The following is a 21,595-nucleotide window of genomic DNA, read 5'->3' as shown; positions in this document are numbered from 1 at the left end:
ATGAAGCATTTGATTGTTCTTTTTTTATAACCAGTTAAACAAAATACGGCACAGTTATTAAACGTCTATTATAATTTCCTAATGAATAAATTTGTAATCAAGGTATAACAAGAACTGTACACTTTCCTAAAGCAACTAGTAACTGGAGTTGTCATTAATTGTTCCCTGCAGCGTAATTAGCTTCGAGTTTAACAACCCTGTGCTGTATTTCTGTTCATTCTGTCTTCGTATTCATATTTATTTTAGTACTAAAATGTATCATATATTCTTCACATACACATATACATATATATTGCAATCTTTGATTTGATGACAGTATAATTTTAAATTTTCAGCTTAATGTGACGGACATGAATCACGCGAGTTGTACTAAATATCAGTTACCTTCAAACTAATAATTTTAAGTTAAAGTGAAGAGCATGACGATTATACTAAGACGTCTTTAAATAATTAAAATGAAGAAATAAAAAATATTTAACGAGCAGAAATATTTTTTAAGTCTGTTCATTGCAGTAAACTAGATTTGCTGGCTGAAAAATCCCAAGATTAAATAAAGTTAAGAATACTTTCATATGTTAAAATATTAAAATGTTAATTGACATTTGTGTTATGAATAAATGGCGTGAAATTTAAAGATCAGCTAAGTTTGTCGTTATATTTTTCTGTTTCAATAAATTACTTAAACTCTTTTACAAACAGAATAGCGAAAATTTTTACATATCGCTTCGGTAGGTGTTTCTGAGAACTCAGATCAATTTCGTCAGTATAATCTCAGAGATTTATACATTCCAAATTAATTCAATTTGATTTCTTCAAAGATGCTAAGTAAACTAAAATATCATTCATAATTACGTAATTACTAAGATATCTTGTTGTAATATGTATGTATTAAGTTGTATGGTATTAACTTTAAATTTTATTCGTAAACTGTATGAATCCATTGAAACGAATATCAGGTAAACTCATTTCAAACTTAATTTTCAATTCTTAAGATGAAAGAAGCTGCGAAAGTAGATCTAGACTCAAAGTTTCCTCGCGTCAGGTAGAAATTCAATAAATCTATCATTCTTTTGAATTCCATATAGACGTTTACGTGAACTTATTGCGTCTGTTCCAAGGTTAAATATACTGTTAACTTTACAAATTAACTAACAATGTTGCTATTGGGTTGGGGAATAAGTCCGTAGCGTTTTTATATTTTTTTTTCTGTTCTACTACGATTTGTTTGCTGTTGGGCAAAGTTTAAGTAATCATTTGGAGAACTGTTTCTGTTCTACAATACTTTGTTAGTTGTATTTTTGAGTTAATTATTCATTATTAGTTTTGAGGCTAAGAAATGGAATACCCAGGAGGCAAAAATCAACGTTTTCGACACCTGCTTTTCTTCGAGGTTAAAAAGCTATTCAATTAGCCTGGGACGTTTGCTACGTGTATACAGGTGTCATAGGCAAGCACGTCAATAGTTTTCAAAGTTTAACAATGGCGACTTTGACGTCAATGTCTCGCACTTCTGAATTTGATGAAGAACATCTCTAATCACTTTTGAAAGAGAACGTCGCCGAACCAGTCATGAATTAGCGAAAAAAAAATTAATAGCGATCATAAAACGATTTCCAATTTGCAATTACCTTAATTTAATGGGATTTACTGAAAAATTGAGAACCTTGGTGCCTAACTAACTCAGAGAAAAAATATAAACAAAAAATAAGGCGCCTCCAAATGGCTTCTCGGCATCTCGCTCGCCATTAAACACATGCGGTCAAAAACAGCGCTTTCTGTTCCAAAACACCATGGAAGACAAGAAGTATCATGTATTGTATTGTTTTTGAAGATGTTTATGCTGTTAGCCCTAAGACTTGTACAGCTTCATCGGTACTGAGTTCACGGAGCAGAAAGGTCCTTGAACTAAAATAGAAGAAGTGGTAGCTATATCTCCATATGAAGCAAATAAAGCAGCGTATGGCTCAGGGAGATACGCAAAAGCCAGAAGTCAAGACGGACCTTCTTCTTTGGAAGATCATAATATGCGTTTAGTAGGAGGTCGTGGTGCTCTGGGAAGTTCTCAAAAAGAATGCCATGGTCAACAAGGAGCTCTACAGTACCCAGCTACACCGCGTGAGTAAGGCTATTTGACTGAAAAAGATCTGATGCTTATAGTCAAGCCATACTCCTTCACGACAACGCCAGGCCCCATGTTGCACAAGTCGTCAAAATCGCACTCCAATAGCTTAAATGGGAAGTTCTACAGCATCCGCCGTATTCTCCGGGCCTTGCACTCCGATCCCTGACAAATAATAAGAAGAGCATTTACTTCAATAAAAAAAGAGGTCCTTCAAAATTGATTCTGCAACTTTTTTAACATCAAACCAGACGATTTTTGGCGGAACGTCATCAAACTGGTGTAACCTGGGAAGAGATTGTAAACAGCTTGGCGAATATATATATATATATATATATGAATAACTTATATATGTGATAATTGTTTATTTTTTACATTAATGTCTTCCTTAAAACACTACAAACTTATACCCCAACGCAGTACATATATTTTAAAATACCAATAATACTTAGTCCGGCCATAAACACCATTACAATAATTTTTTTATGGAAAAACATTTCATTATTGAATATCTCAGTCTTATATGAATATAGTTAATGGTAGCCATTACTGTATTTATGTAAGGTTTTTTTGTGTTACTTATTTTTTTTCTCGCGATATTTCCTTATTTCCCCTACCTACATTAATTTATCTTTGCACCACCGAATTGATTAACTTAGAAAATGCCTTTGTCATTAAGTTCTCCGCTATGGATAAATTGTAGAAAAAGTGTAAAAATAAATATTTTTCTGATATTAAATTGAAGCTTAAATTTTTCCACCGCTTATTATTAATCGCATAGTTGTGTACCGTAATATTTTTTACTACCTATCAACGTTTTATAAGCAAGATGTCTTTAATAATGTTCAAAATTTTGTAATAATGCCGAAAAAAGGCCAAAACATCGACACAAGGTTTTTGTGTTTTAAATGACCCAGACAATCCTTGGGAAGGACAGGGTCGTTTATTTTTTTATTGATTTCTTCACGTTTTCTTTATTATTTTTCTCTTCTTTCATTCATCACATAATCTATCTCTCTACATCTTTCATTCCACAATTTTCTCAGTCTTTCTCTTCCGTCCTATTCGCCACACATCCATCCTAAACCACTACAATCTAGATATCTTTATTTACAGTTTTCTCTAAATCTCAGTTTTTTACAGCTTTACATTCTATTATTTACATATATTTATCACAGTGTTTATCTTTACTTCCATTTATTGAAATTTTTTTATTTACAATTTAATTTAATTTCTTTCTTTACTCTAGTGCTTACTTACTATTTAATTTCCTATCTGACAATATTTGAGCCTATAATTAAGTTTTATTTCTCTTTATTACGGTTTTTGCTACCTTCTTACAATAGTTGAGGAAAGATTTTCTTTCCTCTTCCTCTAACATGATCGACAGAAGGTTGTTAAGATACGATTCTAGAAATGGTATTTACGATTCTTAAGAAAACTATTTTCTATATTCAAGAATAATCTTTAATATAGGCAGTGAAGAATTTTATCATGAAGAGAGTGCGTGACTCTATTAATAACTAGCCTTAACTTTTAAAGGAATGTATTAATACCAACTAAAATAATTTTAATGATTTTTATTTATTTTTAATTCTATTATATCAATAAATATGAATTCAGTTACTAATTATGATTCTTATTTTATAGAAAAAAATTCCATGTAACATTATTTATGGATATTATACATTACAATATAAAAAAATGTCTCCGGGATTGTAAAACCTTAGTAAAGCAATACTTTTACTCATTATATTATACTCCTGAAAAGTTGACCTAAAATGTATGAATAAATAAACGCTCAGATATTATTTTAAACTTATCTATCGATTGAGCATACCAACAAATTTGGTTCGAAGTTGCTGTACGTCAATATTTAATTTACGTCATATCACTTGTCTGATGGAATATATTCGCTCCGTAAACTTTTTGGAGTGGGTGGATTAAAATTATCATGATTGATAATCTTTCCACGATTATGTGGATAAAAATAATTTACAATTTGCGGTGCTAAACAAGTTTTTATCATTAATTATTCTATGTATATCGTACTTCTCTTACCATAAGGTTCTTCTTCTTCTTTAGCCAATACAGACCCATTGCAAGGAATAGGCCTCTGCCGAACATGGCCACGATGGCCGGTCTTGTGCTACCTGCTTCCAGCAACTTTCTGCCACCTTACCTATATCTTCGGTCTGCCTAGTGGGGGCGCTTACCATCGCCGCGTCTACCGGCACATGGTACCCTCTTGAAAACCTTTCAGTTCCAATGACCACCAGTTGCACAAGTGAAGTGCTCCACCTACAACCATTTCTGACGAGCAATTCTCGAGCTACCTCGGTGACCTTGGTTTTTTTGCAAATCTCTTTATTTCTGATTCCATCACGTAACAAAACTTCAAGTTTGCCTTTCCATTGCCCTCTTGGTAACCTTGAGTCTTTTTATGAGGCCTATAAGAAGCTTAATAACGCTTTATCATACTATCTAGTATATAAATCCTTTTGGCTGTGTACCATGTTTGAATTAATGCTTAAACTCTTAGGCTTGAACGAGAATGAATCTTTCATAATAATCAATCTGCATGAAAGAATTACCTTTTATTTATTACTTCATTTAACATTACCAGGATGACATGTAATCACTACAATAACCATATAGAAGTTAAATTGATGAAATTATCGCATTCCCCAATTTCTTACAAACATCCTTAGAATATATGAAAAAGGTGTATAATGTAATAGAAGAGGTTGTCGATTGGTTAGAAAAAAGGAGATGTAATTCTTCTTTTTATATTAATATATTATAGGAATATTAAAGGAAAAAATGTAGGCACTAGGTGTAAAATTTACTGATTATTTGCTATTATAGTTATTAATAAAATACATATAATAGAAACTATAGTACATAAAAACATTAAAAATTCCATATGTATAAGGAAAGAAATACAGGACTTTTAAAAGGCCAAAGAGCTTCAGCTCTTGTTATCGGCACAGGTGACTCATTCAACAGACGAACAGCACGTACAGTAAATAACTTGTTGAGGAACTGTGTGTTATGATTGGGAATTTTCAACTCTATCAAATGATATTAAAGCGAAGCGCTCTTTTTAAATGAGAAGGTAAAGTTAGGAGAAATAACAAACTAAAGTCGTGAAAGGATCCACTTGAGTTATGTAACGATATAACCTCGATAATGCTAATTGAATCTTGATCGTTCAATCTTAACTTAAAAATAAAGAAAGTATAAACTAATATGTAAAACTATCAAAAGGTAGAAACCAAATTTGAGACATGAAATAAATAAAATAATTAATTATAAAATAATAAATAATATTAATTATTGTTTCAGGTGGTGACATACGAAAAACAATGTGTTACTTCAGTATAATAGTGATAATATTCGACACTAGTGAGTGGTTGTGAAAGGTGCAGGGAATAATGGAGCCACGTAAAGTGAAGTTATCATTTATATTTTCGTTTTATTTCTCTGCAATCACAATTGGTAAGTACAATACATAAAATGTAAATCCATTGTATTAATATATTGTTACTGAAGGCATTGTAATTTAGTAGGTCAAGTTCGATATCTGTAATTTACTGATTCGGTCAATTCGAAAGTCGTATTTGTTAATTATATAGCATCACCCCTGCTCACAAAAACGTCTTTCATTATTTTTATTTATAAATAATTACTAGGTGCAAGCAAAGATGGGATATAGTAAATAGCTTGCGGCAATAATGTTATTTATCCACGCTACACAAAGTGACATTAAAATGGTTTAAAATTACACACTTCAGTTAAATCAGTTCAAGCCATTGTAACGTTGTGATATATTAATAAAAAATAAATTGTACAAGTAGGTAGATAATTAAGACATTCTTACTCCGTCTATTCTAAACCCGTTGATTGTTTTAAATCTACGAAGGTCATTCCTGCCAGAACCTATCCGGGACACATCCATGACTTTTGCTGCGTTGGGCTCAGAAGCCATGTATTTCCTTCTTTAATTCTTGGTTAATCTTTAATAAGTATTGCTGCCACTAACAATTTAAGTAGCAGTGCGTAAACCCCATTGGGATCTGAAGTAAGGGTTCCATGACGTACTCCTTCTTGTTGCTCCGAATCACACGCTTACCTAGTACCAACTACAGGTTTTACGGCTCCGTTTATCACTTACCCATTGGACCATAGACTGCGAGAAGTACCATGTCGGAGCGGAAATAGACAGGCTATTTTACCCCTCGACTCTCAGTCGTTTTGCACTCTCGATTAAATAATATATTTGGTGACTTAATGCCTCATTTAGACATACGGCGTCACAGCACGTGTAGCACCGAAATAGTAAACTAGGTCCGGAAATGTACGTTAAAAATTCAGAAATAGTATAATATGGAAATTGTCGCTTAATATCAAGTATATTTCCATTTTATAGTCCAACCGTGTTAAGAATGAAGTTAACTAACCAATAAAATCCAACGGATCCCAATTAGCTGTTGCATACAAAAGTAGGTCTTCATAGTGAACTTGAATTTCAAATCAGGCCTGCGAACAATAATGATTCACTTTATTCTTAACGTGACCGAACTACAAACCAGCATTGACAATAACGTGTATGTGGGCAATGTGTATAACATCGCCTCTCTGTAATATTAAAAGGTTATTAGTAACAATTTACTAGAAAAAATTAAAAGCAAAAAGTATAAAACAAGTTACAACTAGTTACTAAAGTTTGATATATTTTCTCAGTACAGTTTAAATGTACTCTAACCGTAAAACGTATTGATGTTTTAAGCAAATAATCCACCTACACGCACCTAACCCATAATGAGGACAATCATAATTAACCCTCGTAAAACATATAATTACCAAGGCAGGAGATACAAAGGTTCGAGTCCCTTGTTTCGATCGTAGATTCCCTTTGAATAATATTTTGTCTAATTGTTTGTATGTTGTTGTGTATATTATGATTTTAAATGTAATAAAGTGGTTATAATTTTTTTTACATTAAAGGTACTCAAACTAAATCAATGCCGCGCATCCCAGCCCATGGAACCATACACAAGTGTGGCGTTAACTTTTAATAAAAAAAAATTGACTGAAGATTTATCTGCGATCGCAGTTCTTTCCTTTTGAATGTAAACCATCTCCCGTCAGATATCCATTTTCCCAAATTGGAAGCATCAATTGAGGTTTTGAGTATTTTTTGAGTATTTTAAAACTACGTTTTCGGGTGAAGCGATCAAAATAATCAAACGCATGTACAGTAGATGATTAATGTATGTCTCGACTTTTACGTCTATGAGTATGGTAATATTTTCGTTTTTTTTACTGTCTAGAGATTGCGTAGTATGTTCCTTCAGTACTAAATCTCGAAAGACAGGTCTGTGGACAACAGCTTCACGCTTTCATGTCTCGGCCATAAGTCGTACAATGTTGAAAACCTAGCTCTTCGTGGGCATCTGTAATTTCACCATATACCTTCCATTATATAAATTCTTTCTAGAAAGTTCTATGGCGTCCTTCCCTGTTTTAATTTTTTAAAGCCAGTATGAGTAGAAAGGGTATTAAAAAGCGCTATCTTAGGAACTCCTCCATCCCTTATATAGTTACGGTATTATTTGCTGTACTGTGTACGAAGGGTTTAGAGTGACTTGTGAAATGGAAATAGACAAGATCATTACGTACGGCAGCATCACTTCCCTTTTGGAAGAAGAAGAGACTCACCACACTGTTCTGTGGTTTTGTTATAAGTTAATAAATTGATGTAAATAAATGTAACAAAACTGTATAAGAAGAAGACATTGTTATTTAGAAAATGAGAAAGTTATAATAGTATTGCATAAAATAACACCAAATAAAAAAAATGAAGCAAATAAACATAAAGATAGTTGGAAATGTAAATAATTAATTTCAAGAAATGTTGCGAAGAATGGAAGACGATGCGAGAATGCAATGTAAATTAATGCTGTGAGAATGATAAAAAATATGAAAGAAGGAAGACACAGAGAAATTGGGAAGGATGAGAGAGAAAGGGTAAAATTTTGTGAAAAAAATCATTGTAAAATATATCCCCGTCCCAAAAATAAGATAGAGGAACGAGAAACTCCCAGTAACAGGGGCAATAAAATAATCATAGTTACGGCGATACTCTTCTTCCAATAACACATAGGTTCAAATGGTTTTCGTGTACTAACGACGACTGTCTTGAAAAATCCGAACCCTTTGTCGGTTAGAGCGACAATTTTGTGTAACGTCATTGTGATCATATAAAGACTTCCAATATTAATTTACCGTTAATTTTTTTTAATTATCAAGTGACTTTACTACGTAGTCACGTATATAACATATATAGGATAAAGTTAAGAGATTCATAATAGGGGTACACAAATTTAAATTATTATGTGAAGAAAAATAAATATATGAAGTACCATTCTGATGTAATATAATAATATTCAATCAATGTTTTCCCTTCAGCCTGATAATGTTCCCGCATACAACTGTCGTAAGGAATTCGTCAAAGAGGAAAACGCTACAAAATAAATAATTCATATTACAGGAGCTTTACACATATCCTGAATATATTTATGGGCACGTCGACGAACGTAAGGATATTGTGTTTCGAAATCGCATTTCCGTACATCAAATTTACAAATCAATTTTTTATATTGGTACTTCGTTTAGTCATTTCACTTGAACTCCAATATATCAAGTTATTATAGCTAATAATAGATTTTACTAAAATATTTTTAGTTAATCTTTATTGTAACTTTAATAAAAAAACACTACTATTAAATTATTAATTTTGCAGGTTGAAGTACGTACAAGAAAAACCATGCTTTAAATTCGAAATTAAGTCAAACATTTACAAAAATCATTCGAAATTTTTATTGTATCGTAAAAAATTTAAGTTTTGCAATTATAAAAAGTGAAAAACGATGTCCGTGAACCTCACCTCGGCCACGCGAAAGAGTTGCCGATTTTATTTTTGCCCAAATTCAAATTTTAACAAAATGGCAGATCTATTTCGGCAATAACATTTTCAAGTTTGAAGGCAACCCGATCCCGTTCGATCGCTTCTTTATAGATTCTCTTTTTAACGAAACGTCATAAAAAACTGTCCAGTGGTTTCAAATTGCAAAGAAGAAACTGACAGTAAAATACTTGCAATTATGCATTCAGAATTATTTTTAAATAAATTCATGGTTTCATTGGCTGCGTGATATGTGACTCCGTCCTGTCAAAACCAAATCTCGGCTAGTTGAAATATAAAGTTTTTATTGAAAAATCTTATAAATGAGTAATCCCGTCGAACAGTGTAAGAATTTCTTTTACCCTCTTTCTATTAAATAAGGTTTGCGAGCAATTGACGGTCCATTATAAAAATCAATTCCCTTGTAATTCTCTTGGGAATATTCTTCGAAGTAGATCGTTTATGTTGTATTACTGTGACGCTTTTTCCTGTTTTCATTTAGAAACATACATTCGTACTAATTCAACCCTTTACAAAGATATAGCTTAGGAAATAACTTATGATAGAAGAGTTGCAATGTTTTTATGCAGTGGATTCCAAAAGTCTATATTCCAAAATACACAATTCAAACTCACTTTATTTTCCCTGTCCTGTTTTATTTCCCTAAACCCTTCACGGGCAATTATGATTAGACTACAATCTTTTTGCTAAAAGCGAAATAAATTAAAATAGGAGGGTATCTAAGTTTTAATATCGGCTGAACAGGTCTGGTTTACAAAATATAGCATACATCCTGACTCTAGAAAGTTCTCATTTATTTTGCTTCAGGTTATTGTTATTTTATAACCCTTCATTCGTTTTATCAAACATTGATAAAAATACTATCAAACGACAAGCATAATATAAACTGTAGATACTATATGCGAAGACCAATTGCACTAGGTAATATAAACGTACGAGATAGAATTGACCATCCGTGCAATTTCCTCTCGTGTAACCAGAGACGGAATCTCCATCTCTCAGCTAAAAGAACCGTTGCGGAACAGAATTTGCATTTTATCGGCTTACAGTCCCCAGCTCTCCGTCTGTCCGTTCTTGAGTAAATAAAAATCTTTTCTAAGTTTTTCAACCGCAGCGACCATCGGTGCAAATGTAAAAACTTTTATCTATTTTTTTTATTAAACTTAAGATATTCTTGGATATCTTCACTAAACTTGATTATGATAATTATGCTTAAAATTTATACAAGAATCTCTAGGACATCGGTCTGTAGCACATTTAAAAAAAGACTTAGTCAAAGTAAATCTAAGTCATGGGGTTGACTATGTTGTTGTACCCGCTAAAACCCTTCCATTCTAGTGAATAGTGACTCCGTCTTAGAGAGGGCGTACGTGCAATCCACCACATGGGGTCAGTGCGAATTAGTAGATCTCATATTTTTCGGGAATATAAGTACATGCTACTTTCTTCACAATATTTCCTAGAGTTATAATGATTTTATAAATATCTTTTATTTTATCATGTGACTAGACTTGAAATCAGTGTAGCCTACTGAAGCTATATTTGGATTGAAAAAACGGAGTCAAAATTTATCTTAACAGAAGTATTGTTTTAGTAGTAATAAAATGTCCGACATTGAAACATTTATTTCCTAAATCTCGCCAAGTCACTCTAACAACATGTTTGAGAAAAGTAAACAGTTTTGATACTACACATACTTTTCAATGAAATGCAACATGATCATGATTCATACTTTACGAAGATAATGATTTTACTAAAAGAGACCTTGTAATATTTTTAAAATACGTATTACATCAATTACGTTTTAATTCTATTTAATGTAAACATACATTTTTGTAAATCGAAATGTTTAATTTTAAATGAATTCGAAAAAGGTAGTTCAAATCAATTTAAATTTCGGATTTCCTTAATTTGGCTCAATCGGATGAAAATTTTATCGACCTCTTTTCTTGATAAAAATAGCCGATGTATATCTGTCGACGAGTAGCACAGAATAGCTTCAAGTTATTTTCAGTGAAACTTAAGAATCAAAACACGAATGCCTATTCTTACAAGAACAATAGCAATGCTTTCACTTTTCTTTCTTACAAATATTTAGACAAAAAGTGTACAGGAAGAGAGTAATGATCTGTAATGACTATAAATAGCGCGAGTTGTTTGAAATTTTACACGCAACGCAGAACTTTAACAAAACGAGAACTTACAATATTACGTTAAAGTTTTAAAAAGTAATTGCTATGAAGCATGATTTTACGACCAAAACTATTTTGTGCATTATTTATTCGCTAAACTGATTTATTTTTACTTAATCTGTCTTAGTTATATAACATTGAAAGTAAAGAATTGTAAGTTGTAAGTAAAATAAAGTGAAAAAATGCGTAACAAAGTTTATTAAATTCTATGTAATTGAAAAGAGCTATTCTCTACGTGTCGAAAAGAAGATACAAAGAAAAATTTAGAAGTCCTGGGCGTCAGACTCGAGGATCTTCATCGTCCATCTAGGCAAACATAGAAGGTTGTACAACGCCAAGTAATTTTTTGTTACTGTATACTAGAAAAGATTAATCCCTACTCAGTCGGAAGAGCACCGATTCGTCTCAAAGGATACAATACTTTGTTCCAGAAAGATCATCACAATTTTGTCTTGTCCTGATCACAGTTATAATTCAGTTCTTTGATATATTTCTATCATTATGTGATATTTTTCGATTCTTTAAAATTATATATTTCTTCGTATACAGATATTTTGAAAGATTATTCAATCTGATAGACATCAGCAGCCTAGTCTATCTTCATTTCTGTTTCTATATTTTGTTAAAATGTAACGACAAAATTCTTAAATAAATAAAATACATTTCCTACACTGATTCATAATTACAATCAAATCAAAAGTGAACTTTATCTGATATTAGTAGAAAGCCACTAAATCGTCTACTACTTTGGTGGGACACATTTCTTTCCGTTCTCATTCATTAAGGAGGAATCTGCTTCCCCAATATACGATTATATAGAGGGAAGGCGAAGGAAGTGAGGCGATGTATGGAAGGAAAGTATGGAAAGGAATGAAAGTAATTGTGACTAAAAAAATTTAAAAGAATAATTATACATTGACGAAAACATAAGGAATTCCTTTAATTTATGTATATATTATGTACACAAGGTACAGGCGGTATCGGTGGCACAAATGAACAATGACAGAATTGGAAGACTTAGGGCAGCTCTTCCTCCTTGCCTACTACCTTACTGTGTAGGAACGGACCCCAAGGACGGAATTCTGTCATTGTCCTTTAATTTAGTTAATTGAAAAATAGTTTGTTCAACAAACTAATTAAGTCATATGTATTGTTATCTAATAGTTTATATGAGCAACAACACATTACTTATGTCTCTTATGATTTTGATTGCTGTCTTGGTAACAATGTAAACTTCTTTTAAGTATTTCTTCAGGAACTCATCCTCACAAATCATATATTTAAATAGGTAATCAAATTAATATAGTTATTTATTATAATGGTTAACCTAATACGATACGTAATGATAAGATGTTTATTTATTTTTTATCTAATTGGGATAATTTTTTGTGAAAATTTACAGGCTCAAAAATAGTCGAAATGATGTAATAATGCAAATGAGAAATTTGATTTGGTATAAATACACTACTTCATTCATTAATTTTTAACAAAAAAAAACTCATTTTAAGCCCTTTAAATCAATGAAATTCGTATAATAAATGGATAGAAAACGGCAGATTATATAACTATTAAAATTGACTTCATTTATTCACTTTATTACCCACACACGATCATTTAAAGTGACCACTTGTGAACGTTATGAAAAGAATGGCTGAAAACCACAATTTAAACGACACTAGAATCAAAATTGCCTTCCCTCTATAATAACATCCTTCAACTTGAGCTACGAGAGCTCCGAACGCGTTCTGAGAAACAGCCAACTCCGACGGTTTTCTTTTTTGTAATAACTTTCACAATATTTTGTACACAGCAGTTAGAGTGATTCATTCCCGAGTGATAATATAATTTAAAAATCCTTTACACTTTTATAGTTTTCATACATAAGTTTTCAATTAATAAACTTACTGAATGTATTTATTTAATGACAATTCATGGACATTACATCGGTTCGTTTTACAAATATAATAGATAATAGATTACTTTTTTATTACAACTCTCAAATCTAAAGGAATCGTTTGATAACATATCTCATTTAATTTATTTGTGCTATTCTTGTGATTCAACTACATATTTTAAATAAAGTTATTCCACAAAAAAGTTGTTATTAAGAAAATCATACGTAATAAGAAATTTAATATTATTGAAAGCAATTACTTGCAACACGCCTTTTCGTTTGAATAAGTCATTTGACCTACATGACTTTATGTACAACGCTGTTACAATGTTTCTCACTTGCATAACTGTGTGCTAAACAAATATTTCTACAGTGGCAGGCATGTCGGACGTATGGGTGGAGCTGCGAGCTCCGCGCTTCGTTGTACATCGACACAGCGCCGTCTTACGTTGCGAGCACAATGTTGATCCAGAGTCCCTTTACAAGGTGCGTAAACAATTCCTCCGTACATGTTTACGACTACTTCGTTAGTGTAAACACTCCTGTAAATACACATTGAAAATTTTTTGTTATGCTCGCTTCTAACATTTCAACATTTAATACAAACGAAACGGAAAATTATTTGATAGCGCTTATTATAAAGAGAGCAGACAAGACCGTTGGAATTTCTTCCTAGCCTAATATTTAATGCATTAAGTGTTTTGGAAAAAAATCTATTTCTTTTTGATTTACAATCATCATTTTTACTCTCATATTGTATCGTATATCTTTTACTATATTGATTGTATAAATTATCTCTAAATACATACTTTACATACATAAATTAAGATTTTTATACATGTTATTTAACAATCAAAATAATAAATTGTGACTATGATAAACACAAAAGTAAATTTAAATCACTTGCAAAAAGCAAGACAAGTAAAGGGCGAGCTACAACAATTAACTAACTTTAATAAGATCCATAATATCATTCAATAATACCTAGATTTATTTAACGACCAAAACATATACCGATAATAAATAAAAAATATTAAAAAGGGAAGAGATTATAATTTATTACATCTTAATTTTAACCAAAATATATATATATATATTTTACACACATACAATTTAATGAAATAAGTGAAGACTTCACCAAAAGCTTTCTTATTCATATAAAATAAAAACCTAAATAAAACGTATTATTTATTTGATCGTGGAATGATTCATACTATTTTTGATTATAAAGGATTAGAAGGAATACTGTTTAGTTATTAAAAAAAATTGCCAACAAACAGTCTCCCATTTTTTTCTAAAAAAATCCAGGATAATTAGATGAAAATACTAAAATACACACTAAATTCTTTATTCGTTAAACTTTTAAAATATTATAGAATATAAACATGAAAACTTTTAAATCGATTTATTTCTGTATTGGTAATTATTATAATTTATCTTTGTTGTTGATTATAAAATAGACAGTTATTTGATTGTTTTCTTCATATTTCACATATCGCCTATATTTTAAAATAGAACACAAAAAAATCCAGTGCGCTTTATCACACGATGGGCGCAAAATATTTAAATTGATGAAAATGAGAAATTTTATTTGCAATTAATTCAGTTTTTAAATGACGGTGCGACGTGTTGCACCGTTCTGTACTGGCTGTCACTGATAGCCATATCAATTTGAAACAAAGAACACATTGTAAGCCCATTAAATCAAAACAGTGCCTATAATAAAATGACAAAAATGACAAATTATGTTACCTTTAAAGCTGGCTTCATTTGTTGTGTGACCGCTTGTCTACGTAAAGGGAAGAATGGCAGAAAACCTCGATTTAACAGACACTAGAATCATAATTGCACTTCTCTATAATAACATCCTTCAACTTAGAGCTACGAGAATTCCGGACGCGTTCTGTGAAACAATAAACTCGGATGGAAAATTACAGTTAATGTTACTTTTAGTATTAGTTTCTTTTATTTATATAGAATCATTAAAAGTGTCTACTTACGTCATAAGAAAAATGACAAAATGCCAATAGCCCAATTTTACATAAACTAGAATCAGATTGAACTCCCATGAAAGATATCTTTCAACTTATAGCTACGAAGGGTTGAAAACGCGACTTGATATGAGGAGAGTTTACTACAAAGGGACCAGGTCAGACAAGGTCACTAAGATGGTTTTTTGTTTTGGTGTAATTTCTTAAATATACTTAATATAGTAGTTAGAACAATTCATTCTCAAGCCCTATTATGATTTAAAAAATCTTCACGCTGTTATAGAATTTTTTATGAAGTTCCTAAAATTTCTTTACGCTTCGTTTTGTGAAAACGATTTCTTTAATTTTTCGGATCATTTCTGTCCATTGCATTGTTCTTTAAAAGTTTATTAATTAATAAGAGTCAAATTTATCAACAGGTAGTGTTTTTCAAACACGGTCAAAGGATCATGAAGTACGTGCGCGGAAGGGACCCGCCCTTTGAGACCTTCAATTTTACCGGAGCTGAAATGAACGTAAGTACTTGAAAATAATTTAAATATTAGACAGTACGTTTTAATTTGTATATTTATTATCTGTGCTAAGGACACAGACATGAATGCGTTGTTTTTAATTTTTTTATTAATTATACAAGACTTACTAGCTTACACATATCGATGATGATATACAAAAATATATGTTATTTTTGTTATATTTGTTTATTATTTTCAAATTATTATATTTTGCGTAACCACTGACGAGACAAAACGATTCTTAGCTATATACTATATACGCCTAAAAATGACTATATTTTATAGAATGTTGGTCTCCTAAAATGTTTATAATTTAATTAATATTATTTTTATGCAACCGCTATTTTCAAATCCTCGTCGTTCATACTAAATACAGGGTGGGCTATAAAAGTTGAGCGGATTTTAACAATTCATGGAAAAACAAATAAGAAGCTAAGGATTTTTTTTAAATAACATAACTCAGTTGTGTGCTACCTAAAAGTACACACTCTAGGAATAAAGACGGCATCGCTCGTCAAATAGTGAACTTTCTTCATGTATGTTGTCTCTTACTGGAACTGGGCCTCGAGGTCATGGAATGTTTTCTCGAAGCGCCTTCAGTTTACTCTAATTTTACTGCTTAAGACACATTGGTATTGGATGCGGTGCGTATTGGATCCCGCTGTTGTAGATTTTAAAATTATATTGTTGTGGAAAGAAAAAGTTACGTTACTCGTTCGATTGCACGCACTTTTGAACTATTATAATGTTTATGTAATTAGTTTGTTGTTTGCCATCTATACTTATACAATATCTTAGTTTGTTTACTGAATTTAGTTATTGTATAAACGTATGTTTAATTTTATTTTTCCTACAAATTTATACTATTTATATAAGGTAGTCATTAATATCGGAGGAATAAAATATATTTACGTAGAAAACAATTTAAAAAGTATTTGTTTTAGTTGTTTAAGTTGACGCCCACGTCCATAACATTGGAGAAAATGGATTTCTCGGCGTCCGGGTCTTACGCCTGCGAGATCGCACTCGAGACGCCCTTGTATTCAAAAGTGTCCAGACTTCACGAATTAAACGTCATTGGTGAGTAATGTTCTAATAACTCTCCACTACCAATTCAAATGAAACAGTTTGTTCTGAAATTTACAATGTCATCACATGTAAGGCCAGTGAATAATTTTCTTATTAAAGGTCAAAGTCGAATTTTTTTGTTAACATATTTACTGTTGCATGCGGGCATATTGATCTACGCATACCTTGCATCGTGTGCGTAGAGAAAATTCGCGCTCTCTGGCAGGAATATTTCAGTGATTACTTTGAACTAGAAATATATGACTATTCCATTTATTTATGGTTATATATTAAAAACAATGATATATCAATGCGTTATTGATTGACATTTTCTTAAAACCAACAGTGTCTGAGAGCAAATATGACCTCAGGCCGCAATTAAAAAAAATTTTTTTTGGGGTATATATGATCTCACAAAACACTAGTTGAAACTCGCGTGCAAACAATACCGCAGTGACCGTGTTAAACAAAAAAAAAACTTAATTTTATGAACTTTATTTAAATTTTGATGTAAGCGACAGCATACGGAGTCCCATCATAAGACGACATATTTAAGACCGTTGGAAAAGTCTAAATGGTTACCGATCTTATGAGATAACTATGGGAAAGGCCTATCTAGTAGTGAAAGACTTACGGATGAAATGATGATAAAGCCTTATACGGTGCAATATTGTGACTAATATCCTCAGCTAAATGTATTACAATTTTTCCTTGAGAAAGTTTTAATTATTCACCTCAAGTACACTTTTTGCACATAATAATATTAAATCACAAATATGGAAGGTGACGAAAAAACGCATGAAAAATAAAACTAAAGATATTGGATAACCTTTCAGTCCGCCAGAAATACCGTCCAAAAATTAAAATTAAACACAAGAAACTATCGTCCAACGAGAATTTAGAAGCAACATGCCAGAGTGCTCCCGCCCATCCTGCGCCGCATCTCACCTGGTTCATTAACCACATGAAGGTAAATCAACATAAACTCTGCTTTTACATAAATGTATATATACTTAATTACAATTTTTACATTATTCTTATTGATTTTCCTTGATGATTGTGAATAGTCATTCTTCTTCACAATAATCGCTGTTAGCTTTCCTAATTATCTTTACTGCAGAATTGTGGTCTCCTAATTCTAGTGCATTGCTAGTATCTCATTTGTTTTTCTTATCTATAACATGTAAGTGGAAAGTACTCGCCAAAATTATGCGATTTCATTTAAACTTAGATAACAATTATAAATTATAATTACAACTTAAACAAAAAGAAACTTGTGACTATTTAAAACTATATCACTACTAATAGAGTCATTATTTTTTCCTTTTGTTTCTGATGAAGTCAATGCTGTTAGCCTTAAAGCTTTTATAGCTTCATCTGACATGAGTTCACGGAATGGAAGAGTCTAACTACACGAAATTTAAATGTGATGACTTACATTGTTGTTCAGATTCCACGATGACACTCGCACGAGTGTGTTCTGTTTCCGTTTTCTTCTGATATGGTTACAAGTTCTGCTAATCCAATTACATTTAATAAAATCTTATTTTTTAAATAATGTTAATAGTTTTGATGACAATTGTACTTGCTTCGCAATGTGTTTTAATAACATATTATTTACGCGCAGTAACTTAAAATTCTATATATAAATGACAGGCACATGATAAACAAAAGAAATAAAAATTAACCATAAGGTCAAAATTTCGTCTTTCAAAAAGTTAGCGTATTGTTTGAGGGTCTGAGTGTACGCATAAATAATAAAATTTTGTAATACCTTAGACCATCTTTTTCTTAGTTTTAAATCTAAAATATAAAATACCTATGTTTTATAAAATAAGTTTTTAGTTGATCGAAATATGTGAATCTTGGATTATTGACTGATTTACTTGATTGTTATTATAATGAATACATAAGAAATTGTTAAATTGCATTTAAAAGAGCATCTTTTTGGTTTCTGGTCGGCTCTTCTCAACAGATCAGCGTTCTGAGAGAGTGGTAGATGACTACTTATAATTTTAAAATAATCGACAATTCAAAAACGTACGTAAACATCCGTTTCCATAAAAATATTTTTAATTTGAATTGAAATACTGTGATATTTATTATCTTTACAACCTATCTCTATTGTGGTTAAAGAATCTACTGATCAATATTTAGTTCAATCATTTATTTAGTTTCATTTAATTAAAAAAATAAAGTTTATAACCAAGTTAACAATACCATAATGAACTTTCTTACTCCCATCTATGATATTATTAGTGTGTACTAATCAATTTGGTTTTATCTAGTTATTACTCAAGAAAACTTTAATTATTCAATACATGTCCTGTACATAAAAAGGTGGACGAGAGATTGATAGAACCGCACGGTACGTGGAATGTTCACCGTCACCACCATGGAATGCCGCTCTCTCTAACAAACTCCTCGCTCCATTTCCCGCTGTCGAGCCTGCAACTGCTTCCCAATCAGACCGTGGAGATCACCTGCCTTAGCACTATACCAAGCTATGCAAATCTCGGTGAAGGATTCGCCGATCTACAAAATCACACGGTTTCCGGTAAGTATCGAATTTTTGAACAAAAACATTTAAAAAAATTGTGTACGAATTTATATATATATTTGATCATTTACTTAAAACCCGGCATTTTAGGTCGATAAGATGTGATCAAATATTTGTAATTAAATATATATGGTACGAGTATTTTTAATAAAATCGTCTGTTTGAAAACCATTAGGTATTTCATATCTAATTAAATTTCAAATTAATGTTTTTTAAATTTTAATTTGCAGTTATAATATTACTAAGGTACGTAAAATTATGTTGGCAAATTAAAAATATACTAATAATTTTTCTAAATTTTCAATGTTTCGTACTATAATTTCGTTATATAGAATCTCTGTAGTTATTACGATACGTTCACGTTAATTTTAAATATACTTGTTGTTAATAAATATTTAAATAGGTCAATTATCTAAGTGTATGCTAATTTGCAGTAAACGTAATTCGAATGGAACCGCCTCCCACTCAACTTCCAGTCAAGATCGTCAGCCCCGAGCAAAATTCTACAAATCGCTGTCAACTTCAGTGTGTGCTTGTCGTTTTAATGTTGTTGATGTGCTATATAAAGTCCCATTGAAGCGATAGAATAAGTTCTTAGCAGAAATATACGCCAACGTTATGTTTTTTGAATGTCAAAATTTTAATATTTATTAGGCGTGAAAAATAAAATGTAATATAAAATTTGGAAAGCCTAAAATGTAAACGAGTATTTACAAAATTTATGAATATATTTATAGTATCCTCATTTTATTGTCTAAATTCGATGGATCAAAATCTTTATTTTATTCTACACCTAAGAATTATTTTTTAACGTATAAATATATTATAATTTAATAATTTCAAAATAGCGTTACTTTAAACTTTTCGGCCAACACTTTTATGCATTATTAATAAATACGTGTGTTAATGTTAAATTAATAAAACTATCGTGGTTGTATTGTGTAATAAAAATTTAAATATTAAATAGGTATTCTTGCTATTTGTATATAAAGTACGAATTTAAGCTCTGATAAATTCGTCGAACCGATGTTTCAGGTCTTTTTTTAACTTATGCGGATAAAGGCGTAAAGCTAGGCTATGTATAAATTTTGTAAATAATACTTAATAAAACCCTTTTCTTTAACAGTACATTTGCCCCAAAATATTCCTTTAATTGTCTGTAATATTTGAATAAATCCATGTATTCTTGAAAAGTACCAAATCATCTAATTATTAATCCTTTGCCCAAAAAACCACGACATCCATTTGTGTAAAATTATGACGTGAATTAAAAGGTTAAATAAATAAAATTGAATTTAGGTCAATTTATTAATAATAATATTATTAATAAAAGAACAGATTAAAAAAAATATGAAATACAAAAAGCGCTGTGAGGCAGTGTTTTCTTTGAGCAAATTTAAAGAAATATCTTTAGCTTTCAATTATTACTTATGTACGCGCAATTATGAGACTGAATTAGAAAAATAGGTGTGACCTAATTAATTGCTTTGGTGAAGGACAGACACCCCCATTGATAACACGTCTCTTAGTCAAACCGCTATCGTAAACATTCAACGTACATAATAAACAATAAAAATATACTAAGCTTGCTTATAAAAATAATCACGTAAAATAACTAAATCCATTACCACCATAATATTACCTATAAAATAATCATCATCATGTATCAAGCGGTGATAATTTTATATATCTAAAATAAATACGTATACCCTTGATATTCTATATTTCAAAAAGAATAGAAAGTTCTGGAATTTAAAATAAAAATCTATCCCCTTGTAAATACATATTTTGCCATACCAAAAGGTTTTCTTTTGTAATTGCAAAACATGTCAGATATGAAAAAAAGTCGTTGATTTAAAAAAGTAGGATTCTGAAACTTGAACTCTGTGAAGTCTAAGTATAAGTGACGTAAGAATATGGCGGCTTCCTAGCCTAATTACTACAAAGAGTTTTAGGCTGTGCACCTTCAATGCTCTATCACCTCAAATACAGTGAATACAAAAAGATCTTAGTCCATGACAAAAAAATCATAGATAACGACAAAAAATATCTAGTTTCTAAAGTTCAAAATATATTTAATGTGTAAAACAATATATGTAATTTCAAAAGCAAAAACTCTTGTAAACAACTAAGTGTTTCGTCTTTAAATAAATGTTGAAAAATTTTATCCAACAAACAAATGATTGGCGTAGTATGAAAAATAAAAATCAAAACGTCCGTGTAGCTTTTTATTTTACTTACGTCGCGGCTTTGATCAAACTAGGTTTC

The 21,595-nt window shown here is 31.0% G+C and overlaps 1 protein-coding gene across 1 annotated transcript; it reads left to right on the top strand.

Annotated features, from left to right (window-relative positions):
- Positions 1 to 2,024: 2,024 nt before the first annotated feature.
- On the top strand, positions 2,025 to 19,904 carry LOC137932912 (uncharacterized). The gene is made up of 7 exons (XM_068776598.1): positions 2,025 to 2,115; positions 13,576 to 13,682; positions 15,607 to 15,702; positions 16,644 to 16,779; positions 17,604 to 17,737; positions 19,108 to 19,324; positions 19,762 to 19,904. Exons 1-7 carry the CDS (start codon positions 2,025 to 2,027, stop codon positions 19,902 to 19,904), a joined length of 924 nt encoding a protein of 307 aa, XP_068632699.1.
- The last annotated feature ends 1,691 nt before the right edge of the window (positions 19,905 to 21,595 follow it).

Source organism: Battus philenor, unplaced genomic scaffold, assembly GCF_028537555.1.
Source record: "Battus philenor isolate CCGP_79_NKW_IND1 unplaced genomic scaffold, ilBatPhil1.0.hap1 SCAF_12, whole genome shotgun sequence".
NCBI lineage: Eukaryota > Metazoa > Arthropoda > Insecta > Lepidoptera > Papilionidae > Battus > Battus philenor.
Note: the sequence above shows the minus strand (reverse complement) of the source record. Positions and strands in the feature narration are given on the sequence as shown.

Excerpts from the sequence above, each read along its gene's own strand:
- LOC137932912 (XM_068776598.1), top strand. The coding sequence starts at position 2,025 with ATGCGTTTAGTAGGAGGTCGTGGTGCTCTGGGAAGTTCTCAAAAAGAA. Across the intron at positions 13,683-15,606 it reads ATCCAGAGTCCCTTTACAAG|GTAGTGTTTTTCAAACACGG; the intron begins GTGCGTAAACAA and ends ATTTATCAACAG. Across the intron at positions 17,738-19,107 it reads GGTTCATTAACCACATGAAG|GTGGACGAGAGATTGATAGA; the intron begins GTAAATCAACAT and ends GTACATAAAAAG.